This window comes from Micropterus dolomieu, linkage group LG14, assembly GCF_021292245.1.
Source record: "Micropterus dolomieu isolate WLL.071019.BEF.003 ecotype Adirondacks linkage group LG14, ASM2129224v1, whole genome shotgun sequence".
Lineage (NCBI taxonomy): Eukaryota > Metazoa > Chordata > Actinopteri > Centrarchiformes > Centrarchidae > Micropterus > Micropterus dolomieu.
Window position 1 is genome coordinate 9101595 of NC_060163.1, and position 18008 is coordinate 9119602.

The following is an 18008-nucleotide window of genomic DNA, read 5'->3' on the forward strand; positions in this document are numbered from 1 at the left end:
CATTTGAGAGCAGAGATTGTTTTCTATCATAAATGATGCATTCACATGCTCATGGGGAAATCCAACATCAAAGAAAAGTCTGTTTGCATTAAAGATGTGTCGTTTTAGGGAAGTCAAAACAAACAAGGAGAGACAAACGAAAAGTCTAACATGAATTTAGGACTCAAAAATCTCATAAAAACCCAACAGTTTTTTTCCAAACTGCAGAAAGTCATTCCTGCCTGTGGCCATCAAACTTTATAACTCCTCCCTTTAAGTGTGTGACCTCATTATCTATTTTCTGTCCAATATTACCTGTTTAATAATTAATGCGCAAAATTCTCTGCTGCTATTTATTCACTAGTCCTTTTTGGTTCACCATAATAATTCTTAATAATGTAAATATTGTACATACCCACACACCTTTATATTTGTCTTTATATTTTATATTTATACTATTATATTTATATACTCTTTATCTATCTACCTTTGACAAGTGTGTAATTGTGACAAAAGAATTTCCCCTCGGGGATCAATAAAGTATTTCTGATTCTGATTTCCTTTTTATGAGAACGTGACATGGAGATATTTACAGAGAGATAAAGCAAGAAGGAGACTAAAACACTGGTTGCATAAATAAACCATCAACAACCAGATTCGTGTACAAACAGAGCACAGTTTATAAAGAATAACCTGACACCGTCAAATAACCTATATAAGAATTGACAAGTTTTAATTGCTTGGTTTTATTGCCTGCTACAATCCTCCATGTCACTAGATGGCGCTCTTGGTCTTAAATGTCACGCACTTTTACGTCCTCATTTGTATTTAGTGTCACGTGACCGGAAGTGCAACATCAAAATATTGAACAACAGACCCGAGCGCCCGGTGTCCAGCTGTTTCACAATGATTTCTGTCGCTTTTAGCTAACATTTATCTCGGGCAGTGAGAGGAAACTCTGTATTTTGCAGCTCCAACATGGCGGGGCCGCTGCTGGAGTTTGAGACGGAGATGTTTCTGAGTCTTTTCGGCTGCGACGGGCTGCTGGTGGTGGCGGAGGGGATGGGGATAGACCGCATTCTGCTGCAGTTTATGCGGGTTTACTCGGAGCAGGACAGCCTAGTCCTTCTGCTCAACACAACCCCACCTGAGCAGGTGAGGAACACACGGCTAGCTTGACTCTTAGGGACGCTCCCTAACTTGCCCCCATCTTAAGTGATGGCTTTGTTACAGCAACGTGGCAAATACAGACGTTTTTGTTGGTTATCGGCAAAACCACAAACTGTGACTTCACACGTGAAGAACATTGTAGATTTCAGAATTGTGTTCTAACATTTCAATATGGTGGCTGTTGCAAAATAATCCATAGCCACCGATATAAAGGAACAATGCACTCTTTTCGCAGCAGGGATTTTGACTTGTCAAAGCAGGAACAGCACAGGTGGAATTAATATTAATGATGGCTGCACTCCATTTAGATGAGCCAGTTCTAGTGCATGATCCCTCGTGGCTTACTGGGACACTTAATGGAATGGAGCCATTGATAATTATTATTATTGTTTACACCTGGACTTGACCTGCTTTACCAATGACATGGCAAAATGTCTGCTATGAAAAGGGTCTATTTACATGCATCACATAGCTTATCTGTCATCATGAACGACACTGCTGTGATACCTCTCACAGTACATCTCCCCTTCGTTGCATTCCCGTGTCCAGTATTTATTTTTTCCCAGGGTAATGGTGTCACACCTCAGAGCGAGCAGCCAAGCCTGTTGTACTGTAGGATCACATATCCCATAATAAAATTGTAGTCAGTCACGCTTTTTTAGCATTTCCCACACAGTTACTGTTTGGTGGACTTAAATACTACATTAGGCAAGATGATTTCACAGAGACAAAAGATTACAGCCTCCCTAATTCCCGACTGAGTATCGAAGTTCAGAGTTTTACAGGTACCTCTTGCTGCAACCAGTGTGTAAAGGTTTGACACTTGCATTTAGCTGAAGCTTTGATCCAAAGCAATTTACAATTGCTAAGAGCAACTAGGGGTTAAGTGTCCTGCTGAGGGACACATTGGTGGATGTGTCACAGTGGGGAATTGAACCCACGTCTCTCACACCAAAGGCATGTGTTTTATCCACTGCACCATCACCACCCTTTAACAACACACTTCTCTCGTCCTCCCTCCTCAGGAGTATTTCACAGAGCTGCTGCGAGTGGATGGTGTGACCCACTTGCCCAGGACAGTGACCAGCGATGTCCAGAGCACTGAGCGCTATAATGTTTACACGGGGGGAGGAGTGCTGTTTGTCACCAGTAGAATCCTGGTGGTCGACTTCCTCACTGACCGCATCCCTGCCCATCTCATATCAGGTCAGACAAGAGCCCTGTTTGCTTTGTTATATTGTGTAATTTTATGTATTACCAACAATTATTAGCCTCAGTTAGTCTTTGGGAACATTTGTTTGTGTACTTGTACTTTGCATCCTATAAGTCATCACTAAAATTATTTAAAAATGTGTTTTTAATTGCCTAAATGACGGATTAATTATTAGCTTAACTAAATGTATAACATATGATCTGTTGGCTTGGGCCTGGTAAAAAGCAAGGGCATTGTCCATTTGAGTTATAAAGGAACAATAGTAATCTTAAAAGCCAACGAAGGTTGAGGTCAAGGGCAACTAGACTTGGTTGAAGAAAAACTAGAAGACGTTTCGTCCCTCAGCTATTAAACCTCTGTGGGATTGTTAGCTAGAATCGCCGATACCGCTGGTTCGCTAGTGCTCTTGGCTGTGGTAACAACAGTCATCATGGTCGTTAGAACCACCTGTAATGAAGTCTGAACGACCATCGTTGGCATCTTCACCTGAGGCCAAAAGGAAATGCTTGTTCAGTTTCCTGGGAAGTGTGGTCTGCTCTGTGGTGCAGGGTTCTGATGACCCCTAGCTTGTGTTTCAGTCGGTGGTGGGAATCAAAAAGTAAGTATTGGTCCATGCGTGTCTGTTTCCTGTAAACCCCAATTTGCAGGCTCCTTGCCTCTTCAATGTGTACAGCGCAGTCCAGGAAGACCAAACTGTTGTTGTGGACACCTTCTCGTGTGAACTTGATGTTACTGTCCACAGAGTTGATTTGTTCTGTGAAGGATTGCACTTCCTGGGTTTTAATTTTGACCGAAGTGTCATCCACATACCTGTACCAGTGGCTCGGTGCTGTTCCTCTGAAGGAGTTGAGAGCTTTTCTCTCCACTTCTTCCATGTAGATGTTAGCCACAATAGGTGGCACTGGTGAGCCCATGGCAGAGCCATGCTTTTGTCTGTAGAATCCTCTGTTGTACTGGAAATAGGTGGTGTTTAGACATAAATAATTATTATCCTGGCTTTAGCTGCTGTCTCTCTTGTTAGTAGCCCACATGTAAAAGACCTGTCAATCAACTTGTGAGTGACAGGATGCTCCAATGAAGTGTTTTGAAATGTTGGTGGACAGCAAGCATTTCCCTTTGGCCTCAGGTGAAGATACCAATGATGGTCATTCAGACTTGGCCACGGGTGGTTCTAACGACCATGATGACTGTCGTTACCACAGCCAGGAGCACTAATGAACCAGCGTTATCGGCGATCCTAGCTAAAGATCCCACAGAGGTTTAATAGCTGAGTTTCCCTACCAGTCAGTCAGAACTGAAGTATCTTGGATGAGGGACGAAACGTCTTCTAGAATCTTCAGCCAAGTCCAGTTGTCCTTGACCTTGGATAACTATGACCTGGATGACTGAGAACCTTCAGAGTAATCTTAAAAGGGTGATCCAAATGTAAACACAAGGGTAGCCCTGTCCACCAACATTTCAAAACACTTCACTGGAGCATCCTGTCATTCACAAGTTGATTGACAGGTCTTTTAAATGTGGACTACTAACAAGAGAGACAATCGCTAAAGCCAAGATAATAATTATGTATGATATTGCTAACACAATAAATCAATGTCTTAGATAATAGTCATTTGACAGACTATCCTTCTGTTCCACCCCTTCAGGCATCCTGGTGTATCGTGCTCATAAAATCATTGAGTCGTGTCAGGAGGCCTTCATCCTTCGTCTGTTCAGACAGAAGAACAAGACAGGCTTCATCAAAGCCTTCACTGACAAGGCCACGGCCTTCTCCTCGGGTTTCTGCCAGGTGGAGCGTGTGATGAGGAACCTCTTCATCAAGAAGCTCTACCTGTGGCCCAGGTATGATGGAACGTAATAGACCCTTTTTTACAACAGACATTTAGACACATCATAGCAGGTAAAAGCACGGATGAAATGCACAACATTAATAAAGACTGCATTCTTCCCTCATCCGTCTTCACCTTTGCTCTCTTAACTCGCTTCCTTTAACAGGTTTCAAGCGTCAGTAAACACAGCACTGGACAGGCACAAGCCGGAGGTGGTGGAGCTCCATGTGTCATTGTCACCAGCTATGAGGGCCATCCAGAGCTCCATCATGGATATCATGAGCGCCTGTCTGAAGGAGCTGAAGCGCTACAACCCCACCCTGGAGGCCGAGGACCTTTCCCTGGAGAACACGCTAGGCAATGCCTTCGACAAGGTCCGTCACTGTGTTAATGATGTAGATTACGCTGCTTTGGCGTTGAATTTGTTTACACTTCTAGAACATATATGATTAAAATATTGAATGGAAATTACATTTTTTTACTAGGCCTAATGTAATGGGAACAGACTCAAAACTACACAAAGCTGACATTCTTATGATGGATTGGGGCGTTTAATACTAAGTAGCAAAGTGAGCCTCCAAAAATTTGCACTCAAAAATACTATTAAAGCTCTAATTGATAACTTCCACTGCCATGCAGCCTGCATCAGTCTCTATGGATAAGTAGAAAAACATGTTTGAAAGAGTTTGGGAGAGTTGCCTATTCTATTATGCTCCAATCTACCTTGTAAAACCATCAGATGTCTTTTGTGTTTGGCTAAATATTACAGGTAATTTTAAGTAGTAGATGGACCTTTTGATGATTTTTGCAATCATTACAAATAACAGGAGGATCCCAGTAATACTAGGACTTACTATATAACAACACACCTTCTGTTTTTGCCTTAATACTATAGTTGCAATGCCCTTCCAGTGAGTTGAATTTTAATTTTTATGGTTGTGTCCTGCCATCTAGACCATCCATCACTACCTGGACCCCTTGTGGCATCAACTGGGAGCAAAGACCAAGGCCCTGGTCCAGGACCTGAAAGTGCTGAGGGTTCTCCTGCTGTACCTCACCCAGTATGACTGTGTCACCTTCCTCAATCTGCTCGAGTCGCTGCGCTCCAGCCAAAAGATCTTTGGATCCAATTCAGGTAAACTAGAAGTACTTAGCTGCTTTAATCTTTGGGATCAATCATCCATGTTTGATTGCACGTGCCTGTTTTTGTAACCGTCAGGGTGGTTGTTCCTCGACTCCAGTACCTCCATGTTTGTGAACGCCAGGAGTAGAGTGTACCGCATCCCAGAGAGCAAGAAGAAACTCAAAGTAGGAGCGGAGGCAGAGAAGTCATCCTCTGCTTTAGGTAGCTGACCAGTGAACAGATCTCAGCAATGTTATCAGCTTGTGTGTGTTCTGTTTTTACTAAATTACTAAACATTCTGTGTGCGTGTGTGTGCATGCACGCGTGTTTCAGAGGTGAAGCGGGAACTGGTGCTGGAGAAGAGCCCAAAGTGGGCGGCTCTGTCTGAGGTACTGCAGGAGATTGAGAGGGAGAACAAGAGCTCTCAACGTGAACCAGGTTAGAGCTCAGTTCTGTTAAAGCATTAAAAAGGTCCACCATGTCAACAGTGTATGTCATCTCTATAGATTTGCATTTAAAGTAATGTACTATTAACATGAAATTTAACAGAAACTACTTTTTAGTTTCCCAAAGGTGGTCTATTAACTTCTAACCTACTACATAGCACTGACATAGGAAAAGCATCAAAGAAGATAAAATCCTTAAATTGAATTAGATTTAAAATTTAGAACCGGAAGAGAGGCCAGCCTAAACACAGCTGACATTTCACAAAGTCTTCCTCAGGGTGTGCTGGTTTGTCCTGGTTCACTGCCTTGTGCTTCGTACATCACATCATACACACATTACATACACTTACTTTACTTGCATTATACACAGGGAAGGCAAACTAATCGCCCTGAAATTGGAGAAAATATGGACTAGGGCTTTCTCCCAATACATTACTTCTGTAGATGCTTGGAGGTACATGGAAATAATGTGGAGTAGCTCAAGTAATTTGACAGAAACAGAGATCACGATTTTAAATAAAAAATTCTACCACATATTGAATCATCTGTAACACCAGAACACAATGTGTTGAGAGTGCATGAACACTAGCTTGCAAGCAAGCAGAGAAGTTGATGCAGTTAGCGAGAAGTGATGGATGAATGTTTGAAACAGTTAGCTTTAAGAAATGGATAAACTGTTCAAATAGCTTAAAAACAGTTTAAAAGGAAATCTATTAATAAGTGACATAATGACTTCCTGTAGCTTTCTTTGTAAGGAATTCATTCCTGCCAACTGCCCATACACAACAAGCATCCCCTGTGTCAGGACTGGCACTCGTCGGAGCACGAAACATCTGGCTCTTTTTCTTTCTTTGAAGTGGAACAAATTGTTCATATACATTCATTATTATACGTTCATTGACATTCACTAAATCACTAGTTTGAGCTAAATGGTGGTGTCGATAAAGGGGTATTTGAGTTCATCTGGAAGGGCTGTGGGGGGTACGTCTCACAAAAATGTTAGGAACCACTACAGTAAAGCCATGCGGAGTGAGTTGAGCTGAACAATTATTAAATTTTTTATTGAAATCGCAATATGGCCTACTGCAATCACAGGAGGTGCAATATTTATGTCAAAATACCATTTTTAAATAAATAGTGTTGTGCTGTAGAGATGTCCTAGTCACACATCACGTTCCACAGATTTTCTTTGGCACAGATCCTTGAAAAAAAATCACATTTTCAATGAAAATGAGAATAATAATGATGTAAATATGATCAGTCCCTCTAGTATCGCAAATCATATCTTAATTGCCGTGTCAGTCAAGATAATCACAATTAGATATTTTTTCAAAATCGTTCAGCCCTACAAGTGAGCCAACAAGTACAACACCAGTATTAACATGTAAAGGAAAGCAGCCACATTATTAATATTAGTTACATCTGTGTTCCAATATGAACAACTATCAACAAAGTTTATTTATTTGCCACGTAGATGATGATCAGTTAACAGCAGGGTGTGCACACACTCACCTAACTCTGGTACATGTGTATCTGTGTAACTGCCTAATGTCACCCCCAGGTCGTGTGCTGATCTGTGCCAGTGATGACAGGACTTGTGCCCAGCTGCAGCAGTACATCAGGCACGGCTCTGAGTGGCTGCTTAACCGACTGTATGCCCGCACGATCGCTAAACGGGACTCCGCTGCAGCCGCCGCCTTTGACCTTGACTTGCACAAAAAGGGCAAAGGCTGGCCTAAAAAGGGAGCCAAGGGCAAGGAGCCTGCACAGAAAAAAAACACAAAGAGTAAAAAAAGGCCATCCCTGACCCTGACCCAGATGATGGGGAAAAATGAAGGTGACGCAGCGATGATGGGCAGCAGTGGAGATGAGGATGACATGACGGATGAGGATGTAGGGGAGGAAGAACAGCTGAAGATGGATTTGTCATCGGATGCCTACTATGGCATCCTAAAGGAGCCGCTGACTGTCATTCACCCACTGAAAGGCCTCACCGACCCCCACAGCTTGACCCGGGTGCTGCATGAGGTAGAGCCCAGTTTTGTGGTGCTGTACGACGCTGAACTCAGTTTTGTCCGCCAGCTGGAGATCCACAAAGCTAGCCGGCCCGGAAAGCCACTTAGGGTGTATTTCCTCATCTATGGAGGCTCAACAGAAGAACAGAAGTACCTGACGGCGCTGTCTAAGGAAAAGAAAGCCTTTGAACACCTGATCAGGTCAGAACCATCTCTTTCTCCTCAAAGCACATTCAGAGTATCTGTTGGTGTTAGTTCTGTTGAAGCGTCGGCTTCTCACTGGTGCTTGTACGTGTTTCTCTGCAGGGAAAAAGCTACTATGGTCATCCCAGAGGAGAGGGAGGGGCGAGAAGACACCAACCTGGACCTTGCTAGAAATTTAGAGCCCGCCAACGCCACCACCAACACGCGCAAAGCAGGCATGTCTATTTTAGTGTTTTTTGAAAGGTCTAGATTTGTTCACTATCTTTTGATTCTCTTTGAATTTTCTGTACAGTTTCCTTTCTCTTATTCCAATATTTTTTTTTTTTTTATAAGTGTAATAATAATTTTTGTATTTCTATTTTCGATCCATTTACCAGGAGGCCAGGAGCAACACAAAGAGCCCTCACGAGTCATTGTGGACATGCGTGAGTTCCGCAGTGAGCTGCCCTCCTTGCTGCACCGGCGTGGGCTGGACATCGACCCTGTCACTCTTGAAGTCGGCGACTACATCCTGACCCCGGATACGTGTGTCGAGCGCAAGAGCGTCAGCGATCTGATCGGCTCGTTGCAGAGCGGCCGCCTCTACACACAGTGTGTCTCCATGAACCGCTACTACAGAAAACCAGTGCTCCTCATTGAGTTTGACCCAGCGAAACCGTTCTCCTTAATGGCCCGATCAGATTTCCGTCATGAGATTTCGTCTAATGACATTTCTTCAAAACTCACCTTACTCACCTTGCATTTCCCCAGGCTCCGTATACTCTGGTGCCCGTCCCCACACGCCACAGCTGAGCTCTTCCTGGATCTAAAGCAAGGTCGCTCTGAACCAGATGCTGCAGCAGCTCAGGCGGTCACAGCCGAGTCAGACATGGTGGCTGAATCAGCAGCCCTCTACAACCCAGGACCTTATGACTTCCTGTTGAAAATACCTGGGGTCAATATGAAAAACTATAGGGCTCTTATAAAAAATGCAGACAGCTTGGCAGATTTAGCCAAACTCAGCCAGGACAAACTAGCAGAAATACTCGGGAATGCTAACAGCGCTAAATTGCTCTATGAGTTTCTGCATAATGTCGCGGATGTCCCTGCTCCTGCTCAGAAGGCCAAACTGACGTGATGGGCAGTTAAACATCTGACTTATATAAATGTATTTTCCTATCATTAGGATTAGTTTTGCATTTTAAAGCTGGATGGAAGTGGCGTTGTAGAACAATGGAGACCTTATTTTAGTCAATATGAGTCTTTGCCATTAACAGTGAAATATGTATTATCTATGAATGGACAGAAATAATACAGGTTTTTCTATTGTATTTTGTAAACTACTCTGCAAGTGGAACATTTATTAGATTTTTAAAATAACTTTAAAATAAGAATTGCATTCTGATAAAATAAAAATCCTTAAATATTTTGTTTTGTGTATGCTTTGTTTCAAAATAAAGCTTTCACAAATAACACCATTTTTAAAACCCTAAAGGGTACATGGAGGCGGCTGTGGCTCAGAAGGTAGAGCAGGTTGCCCACTAATCAGAAGATCGGCAGTTCAATCTGTGGCTCCTCCAGGCTCCATGTAGATGTGTTCTTGGGCAAGACACTGAACTGTTCCATTGATGTGTGAATGCGATGTAGTGTAACAACGCTTTGAGTGGTCGGAAGACTAGAATGGTGCTATACAGAGCATTTACATTAAATTTTATATTTTTTATATTTTACATTATATTTCACCATAATTTGTTTTAAGATTTTAACATCATTGTCTTGCCTTAGAAACGAATTGCAGAGAGAATGGATGGTGATGACTCTGGTCAGTTGTTAGCAATGTTAAGCTTAAAATCAGTCAGTGGGAAGAGACATTAAAGTTTTTAAATCCTCTGCAATCCATTCCATTTATAAGGTTCAAAGTGGAGGAAGGTGGACTTCCTAAGTTCGGGGACTTTGTGTTGCTAGTGAGGACCAGCCTACCTTTGTGTCTTCTTCTTACAGGTCTCTCTCTTGCTCTCTGTCTCAATGACAGAGCACTTTACCCAGATAAAGTTATACACAGATGAGGTTATCTGATTAAACATGAAAGCAGTTTGCTCCTCTTTAGTAACTGATGGATTGATATTGAGCTATTTTTGGGCAGTTGATACTTCTGTCCTTTTGTAACTGTAAATACATTCAAACCTTGAGTTGTTTCAGGGTTAATTCAGAATTCAAATCTACCTCTGTCTGTCTCCTTTTCATCAAACTCCCTTTCTGCTCCCTCATCCATTTAGCTACAGAAATTCAAATATAAAAATGGTCTGCTTAAGGACATGTGTGCTACTTATTACCTTTTATACTATAATATTTTTTTTCAAATCCTAATCAGAAATAATTTATTGATCACCGAGGGGAACTTCTTGTGTTACAGTTGCACACATTGCACATGATGGCATTAAGAATAGAAATAATAGAAAGAAGGTAGATAAAGAAATAAATAAATATAAGGCTATAAATATAAAATATAAAGAAAAATATAATATAATATATATATGTACAATATTAACATATTAAAGATTTGCAATGGAAAACAGTACGGTGAATAAATAGCAGCAGAATTGCCACCACTGACTCATAAAACATCCTTAGTATCGTCCGGCAGATGTTGATGGCCCTCAATAGATAGAAATAGAGACGGCTTTGGCCCTTCCTGTAGAGTGCTTGGGTGTTCTTGGCCCAGTCCAGTTTATTGTCAATGTGCACTCCCAGGTATTTGTAAACCTCCACAATTTCCACACTGACCCCCTGGATGGAAACAGGGGTCACTGGTGCCTTGGCTCTCATTAGATCCACAACCAGCTCCTTAGTCTTTGTCACATTTAGCTGTAGGTGGTTCTGCTCACACCATGTGACAAAGTCCCCCACCACAGCTCTGTACTCAGCCTCGTCACCCTTGCTGATACATCAAACCACAGCAGAGTCATCAGAAAACTTCTGAAGATGGCACGACTGGTAGTTGAAGTCTGTGGTGTAGATGGTAAAGAGGAAGGGAGAGAGGACTGTCCCCTGCGGGGCCCCAGTGTTACTGACCACACTGTCTGACACACAGTGTTGCAGGCGCACTGTGGTCTGCCAGTCAAGTAGTCAACAGTCCAGGACAGGAGGGGGGGGATCCACCTGTATCTCTGTCAGCTTCTCACCCAGCAGGGCCGGCCGGATGGTGTTGAAAGCACTGGAGAAGTAAAAAAAACATGACCCTCACAGTGCTCGCTGGCTTGTCCAGGTGAGCGTAGATGCAGTTGATTAGGAAGATGATGGCGTCCTCAGCTCCCTGTCGGGGCTGGTAGGTGAACTGGGGGGTCCAGAAGAGGTCTGACCATGGGCCACAGCTGTTCTAGAACCAGTCTCTCCAGGGTCTTCATAATGTGGGAGGTCAGTGCCACAGGTCTGTAGTCCTTGGAGTCACTGGGACATGGAGTCTTTGGTACAGCCATGAGGCAGGAATTCGCAATTCAACTCTTACCTCTGTGTAATAAACACACATCACCTTGTTTTGCTATCTTTGTGGAGATTGGTACTTTACTTGTACTGTTTTTTTTTTTACAATTGAAGTAAAAACTATTGCCAATACTGTAGTAGATCCCAGCTTTCTGTGAATGAATGTCAGCTCTTAGTTTATTTAGACAATGCAGTTTGGTTCTTAATCCTGGCAATTTATTTCACGTTTTTACATTTTCACTTAATACTTTGGAACCTCAGCTCTTTAGGCCAATGTGTTTTTTGTCCCAAAGTGATGTGCAATTCAGTTCATCTGTCTGATAGAAATACAAAGGATTTTCAGGAAATTCATGCCACCTTCCAGCTTTTACAGTAGTATTACTGCGAAGATTCAAGATTTTATGGTAATTATTAGGTAATGCAGGTCAGCTTCCGGGTTGTTAAAGCAGTGCAGGGCAATGCAATAAAAACGTTCAGCCTTTTCAGGTAACAAATTTCAACTTCCAGCTTTGACAGTACAATTTAACTTGACGTGTTAATTCTTAGACCCTCTTTAGTTATGCAGTCCAGCTTCCAGGTTGTTTAGTAGAAATACGAACCAAAAACGTGGCCAGGCTCCCGGGTACTTCATACTATACCTGACCACCCCCCCTGTCTGCAAGGCTTCCTATCCCACAGCGTCATTACGTCACTCTGCATCCGAACATAGACCAGTCGCAGCCATTTTACTCCGCGAAATAAACTTCAATCTCACAGCTACAGGAAAAAAACAACACACACAAGATAGCTCCGCTGGCATTAATGGATATCTCGTTGTGAACCTGGGCTCGGACAGATCCCGCTTTCAAGCCTGTTATTCGGTAAGACTACAGAGCCGGGGCGGCGCTGTCTTGTTTTTAGCATGTTAGCCTGGGTTAGCTAAACCGAGCTAACTAGCGAAACTGTAAGGAGGTTGTTGTTGAGGAGCGTTCGTGAAATGCAGACAGAGACAGGAGACGAGCCTTGGTAAGACTACACAGCAAAGCTTTTACAACCAGGATTTGACTGTACCTTCTCTCCAGATGTTATTCTAGCTTTAGGAATGGCGGCCACGGAAGCCGATTCATCGTCCTTTATGATTAGCACTGCTTGCAACTCACTCACCTGTCAGATTTAAAGTATCTACACAGCGTTAGCTTATCCCACACCCACCCACCACTGTGATAACACTAGCTGTGGTGGGGCAGACAGCCATGTCAGCAAATAATACTGCCCCAAGAAAATGTACTCTCGCTGTTTAAACTAGCTAGTTGTCACGTTACTATTTGTAAGTGTGGTGTCTGTTTATTCATTCATTTAATATTACTCCTGGAACAGGACGCTCTCCTTCTGCTAGGGTATAACATCCACTTTCATTGTGGGTTGGCAGCCGTTTTACTCAAGTAATAGTAGCCTCACACGCCATGTAATGATGCCCCTCTCCTTGCACACACCCGATGATGTTATCTTAGTGCCTTCCAATCGATTGAAGTGAGGAAAGTGAGGCAGTTCTGCAGCAAATCCGAACAGGTCGCGGTGTGTGTGAGTCACACAGACAGGCAGGACGTGGTGGTTTCAAAGGCGGCCCCAGGCAAAAGACTGCGCTGAAATGTGTGAATTGTTAGCGTTAACTAAAACACTAAGCATATGGTTGGATGGGAATGTAATCATCAGAAGGCTGTAAGCCAGACATCCCAGTGTGTTTAGCTTATTTCGACCTCTCACTACAGGATTAGTTTGCTGGAAGACTGTCTGCTCACATCACTTCAGACTAGGGTTTCCATGTCTCTGTCCCCGTGGCGAGTTAAATGAAACCGAATATCACAATTTATGCAGACTTCTTTGCACTTTATAGCCTTGGATTTTGTCTGAATTTAGGCACATTTTTAAAATGTTCTAATACCCTACTGAGTTGCAGGAGATATTGGTACTGACACACTGGAGTTTTCCACCCACAGCAAAGCGTGCCACCCTGGGCAGATTCATTTTAATTTCCCAGTAACTACTTTACATATCTAGCCTACGCAGTTCTTCACTGCAGGCCGCACTCTAACTTAGGCTCTTTCACATTAAGGCTGCTGAAGTTTGGCTGAGTTGCTGTGTCCATCTTTTCTTCTTGTCTTTTGTGTGACAGTCCCATGGTTTTTGGCTTCCAACCACCATGTTAGTTTCTTTTTTGTTTGCCCAGTCATTTTGTACTGTTTTTAAAAGGTCTTTTCAACAAAGGCAGCCAGCCAGGAAGGAGATGACACCACACGTGTCTGTGGGAACAGTGACTCTAGGGAATGAGCCACAGAGATGACATCATTTGTGTTTTATCTCTGGATAAAAGAAGACATTTTTGTTGGACTAGTAGAGTGATCTATTTAAGGCCCAGAAAACTGCAGACTCAAACTTTAGTTTGGTTCTCATGCTGTATGCTTGTGTGTGTTTAGAATGTTTATGATGTAATTTGTTTGTACAATACAAATCCGACAAAACTGCACATGTAAATAACTACCACATTGCACATAGATTATTTCAGTGTTTCGTCACACGCTCTTAGAGAATAGACAATAGACAATTGTCAGTGTTATGTTTATGTCCTTTAACAGAAACCAGACCTCCTCGACTGTTCATGGTTTATTAGCTCTTAGACCAAGGCTGCAGTTTTCCGTTATCGCATGCTGTCAGTTGAATGAATGTGTGTGTGTGTGAGAGAGAGAGAGTGAGAGTGCTTGTGGGTACTTAATCACTGGAAAGCTTCACACCCAGGCCTAGGCTATTTGCAGTAAAGTTGACCCATGACCTCTTCTCGTCAGTATGCAGAGAGTGGGAAGTGGGTGGCTTCTCTGTGTTTTGTTACTATTGTGTATCCGTAGTTCTGTGGTTGTAATTATTCCCATTCATTTGAATGGCTCCAGAATGATTTGTTTGCAAACGTCTAGGCCTTTATGAGGGTGAGAGAGAGAAGGAACAGCCTCAGGCTTGCGGACACACCCAGATACTGCCATCATACTGCAAACGTGTTGACTCAGACGATCACGTAGTTGAACTCTGATCCTCTAGTGCTCCAGATAGGAAAACTCAGATGAAACCTGAAGCCAGTTTTTGTTTTCAGTTGATCATATAATCCACCCTGGTTAATTTGGTTTGGCATGAGATGCTAGCAATGCCTTGAGTGTGCAGAAATGGCTTTAAACCACCATTTAATTCAAGTGTGATGAGTAATTGCATTGTTGGTGTCCCATGAATAAAATATCTCATTAAACGGTTCATGTGAGAGTGTGGGGATCGGAAGCTGGCGTTGTTTGTCAATTTGTTGGGGCTTGTGATTGAGTGTTAAGCGGTGGCCACTGACTTTCCACATCTGACCAGTATATGACCAGTACATCAAGCTGGTCAAGCCATCTTTCCATGGCAGTTGCGCTCCACAAACTCTTTGCTAGGTCTTCCTACTGTACTGTGTCGGGGGAAAAAAGGCTCTGCAGAGGATAGTGTGGAGAGCTTTGCGGATCACTGCAGTCTTCCTACCTCCTGTCGAGGATCTTTTAAAGAGCCAGTGCCGGTAAAGGGCAGAGAACATTGTTAAAGACCCATCACACCCGCTCCATAAACTTTTCTAACTGCTGCCATCAGGAAAGCAGCACGGGAGCATCAAAACCAGGACAACAAGACTATTAAATAGCTTTATTCCACAGGCTGTGAGGTTGCTTAATTCATTCATCGCAATATTATTTTCCTCAAGAACAATATAACAAATGTTCAATAAATGTTCAAAAAATGTTTGATTGAATTCATATAAATCATGAATGAATTAGCACTTAATTTTTCTATTAAGATATTTATTTTGTTGAGGAAAAAGGGTATGAAAAAAGATTTTATTTAATTTTACACATGCATGTTTGTTAAAAAAAAGATTTGATCATAATTGTTTTTGAACGTTCTACCTCAAATTTAAGTTATCCACTGTTTGGCTTTAAGTTCTGACCATAAAGAAAAAGTTTCAAAACCACAATTAACTGTCTGGTTTCTTCAACTTTCACTCAGGAGCAAAAATCAGCCTTTAAACTTGTGATATCAAATATTTTATCGTGATACACGCATTTCTGTTGTGTCTAGTAATCCCAGGGAAACGCTAATTCATTCTCCTGTACTACTGTGGTATGTCTGGTAAAATGACAGTAAATCTTATCTTATTCAAAAATTAACTTTTGTTGCTTCAGACAACTTTTGTTTGTGTTCTCTCCTAACACTGTTGTTTTGTGTCAAGAATAATACTCTGTTCAAATGCCATAAAGGGCTGTTGTTGGTTTCTGATGCTGTTGATAAAGTTTAATCTATGGTGATGACTTCATTCATTTGTCTTAACAAATGAACAAGGAAAGACATGTTGGGCAGATTTCAGTTTGCTGGTGAGGAAGCAGACTATGTGCTGACAGCGAAGGGATGGGTACATTTGTTACTGAGTCTGTGTTTGCTACTGTACGATGTTGATGAGCGACTTGCACGTAGTGCTGCTGTAGTGACACTGCACATCACCTGTGCCAGGTTTTAAATACCAAACACACCCAGTGGCAAAAAAAGACAGCACTTCCTGGTTGCCGAATAATAAAGCTCTGACCTATACAAACCTTTTTATAGCCGTGAGTGGTCATTCATTGTTGAAACCTGAAAGTAATACTGATACTTGAGCATAAACATGAGTAGCAGATGCTCAATCTCTTTCTGTACTGTTGACCCCACCTTTGACTCTAGTACTGTGTTTACTTGTATGTAGGGCTGCAGCTAACAATGATTTTAGTACTCGAAGCTTCTACAGATTATTTCATCAATTCAGCGATGATGAGATCAGCTGTGTAAGTTAACTCTTGACTGTGACGTTACAACCCAAACTCACGGCCCAACCAGGCGGAGAACAACAAACGCACGGGTGTACATTTACAGCTGAGGATTGCGGCTTACTTTTGCTAGCCTTCAACTCATGATTCAAATCATGATTTCAGTTAAATGCTAAAGTTACTGTTACCTTGTCTGTGGTCTGCTGGCATAACACCGGGTTCTTTCTGATCAGGTGCCGTCGTGCTGTTGCGGTAGGATACGAAGTTTAATTTTACAGTGGGCAGACTGACATCACAGAGTTGCTGTTTTGTTTTAGCTTGAAATAATCCATACTTTGGACACTTTCTTCTTAGTCCCTCGCTATTTTCTCTCTCTTCTTCCACTTTGCAAACTCTTAATCACGTCGTGTTCACACAGGTAAGTGCGATAGTAATAAAAGTCCGTTATGTGGATTAAATGAATCGAATTAATCGATGAATGGTTTCAGCCCTACTTGTATTTAGAGTATGTCTGCATTGGCCTCTGATGAAACACATGGTACTTGTTGTCCCTTGCCATTAAAAGAGTCCAGGACAGAGCAACACGCTGTGCCTGCCATCTGGATCTGCTCTTTGATTCAGATGGGGCAACTTCGATGTTTATCCCACAACGCCCCGTCAGCCGTGGCAGTCGTTTCTTCCTTCTTCTCTCTTTCATAGCCTCCTTTCTCTCATTCGCTTGTTCACCCACCCTTGTTTCTCCCTTTCACACACAGAGTGTAGTGCTCCAACCTTTGGAATCCTGTCGTCACGCCTTTTCTCCATCCTTTCTTCTCTCTCTATCTTAATTTGCGCTTTTTTGTGCCAGTGTGTGATTATTTTTTCTGCTGCAAACCTGCAACGACTCAGCATTTACAAATACAACTTCAGAAAGTCAATGGCAAAAATATCTCCAGAAATCTGCACATCTACATGCAAAAAGAAAAATGAGGTTGATGCTGTAATCAGGGTGGAACCTAAACAAACAGTGACTAATTGACAAGTGTCGTACAAGATCATTATCAGCCCAGAGTGTCATTGATAAATCAATCAAACGTTAATCTAGTGATGTATTTTGATTGGTTAGTCCCAGAGCCTCTCTCAGATTGCAGTGTGATGCTACATTACAGCTCTTTAGTCATCAGTACCGAGCATTTCTATTGTCTCTGCACGGAGGGTCCACTTCCAGTGTCATACAGACCACTCCAGGTTTTCCTAGCAGCTTGTCAACATTCATTTTCAGGCCTTGATGCAGCCTTGAGTGTCGGCTAGTTTCATTCAGACATCTTTAAGTGGTACTTGTCATCTGTTTTGTTCTCTACTTATCTTCAAACACTCCTATTCAAGCAACATCAGTGTTGTTTTTTTTGGAGGTTAATTTTTAATATTATAATTATAATATTTTTTAATATTGCATTTGTTTCTTGTAGTTAGTCCTTTCCATAAGTCTTGATGCCATGTAAGAAAATATCACTGTTTCACTGTGTTTGGGATTGTTTTTTAATCCATTTTGTAAAATAGTAGAGCTTTTTAAGGTTTATCTTTAGAAAATGTATTTTGACTTTCTAGTGACAAAAGTTACTTTTTTGGGTAGAGAGACACCATTTAGACAACATGGCTGGTGACAGAAAAGAGTGCTACCTACAGAAACTCACTTTAAAAACAGAAAATCAACACAACAGACTACTTCTTTGCAGTCTAGGCTCTATTGGGT

General features: G+C 42.1%; 2 protein-coding genes across 5 annotated transcripts in view; both read left to right on the forward strand.

Annotated features, from left to right (window-relative positions):
* Positions 1-829: 829 nt before the first annotated feature.
* ercc4 (excision repair cross-complementation group 4) lies at positions 830-9387 on the forward strand. 2 transcript variants are annotated; one of them, XM_046069700.1, is made up of 10 exons: positions 830-1134; positions 2175-2355; positions 4009-4204; positions 4358-4565; positions 5146-5326; positions 5411-5536; positions 5648-5752; positions 7322-7976; positions 8082-8194; positions 8357-9387. In XM_046069700.1, exons 1-10 carry the CDS (start codon positions 958-960, stop codon positions 9094-9096), a joined length of 2682 nt encoding a protein of 893 aa, XP_045925656.1. In that variant the 5' UTR covers positions 830-957; the 3' UTR covers positions 9097-9387. The 2 variants fall into 2 exon arrangements, with proteins under 2 accessions (XP_045925656.1, XP_045925657.1); XM_046069701.1 differs by lacking the exons at positions 830-1134; positions 2175-2355 and adding an exon at positions 2849-2960.
* A 2710-nt stretch (positions 9388-12097) lies between these two features.
* The window catches only part of mrtfba (myocardin related transcription factor Ba), a 28157-nt gene continuing 22246 nt past the window's right edge, over positions 12098-18008 (forward strand). For all 3 annotated transcript variants that reach the window (XM_046069890.1, XM_046069892.1, XM_046069891.1), the window contains exon 1: positions 12098-12298. The gene's annotated coding sequence lies outside the window, so the exon portion shown is untranslated. The remainder of the gene's footprint in view (positions 12299-18008) is intronic.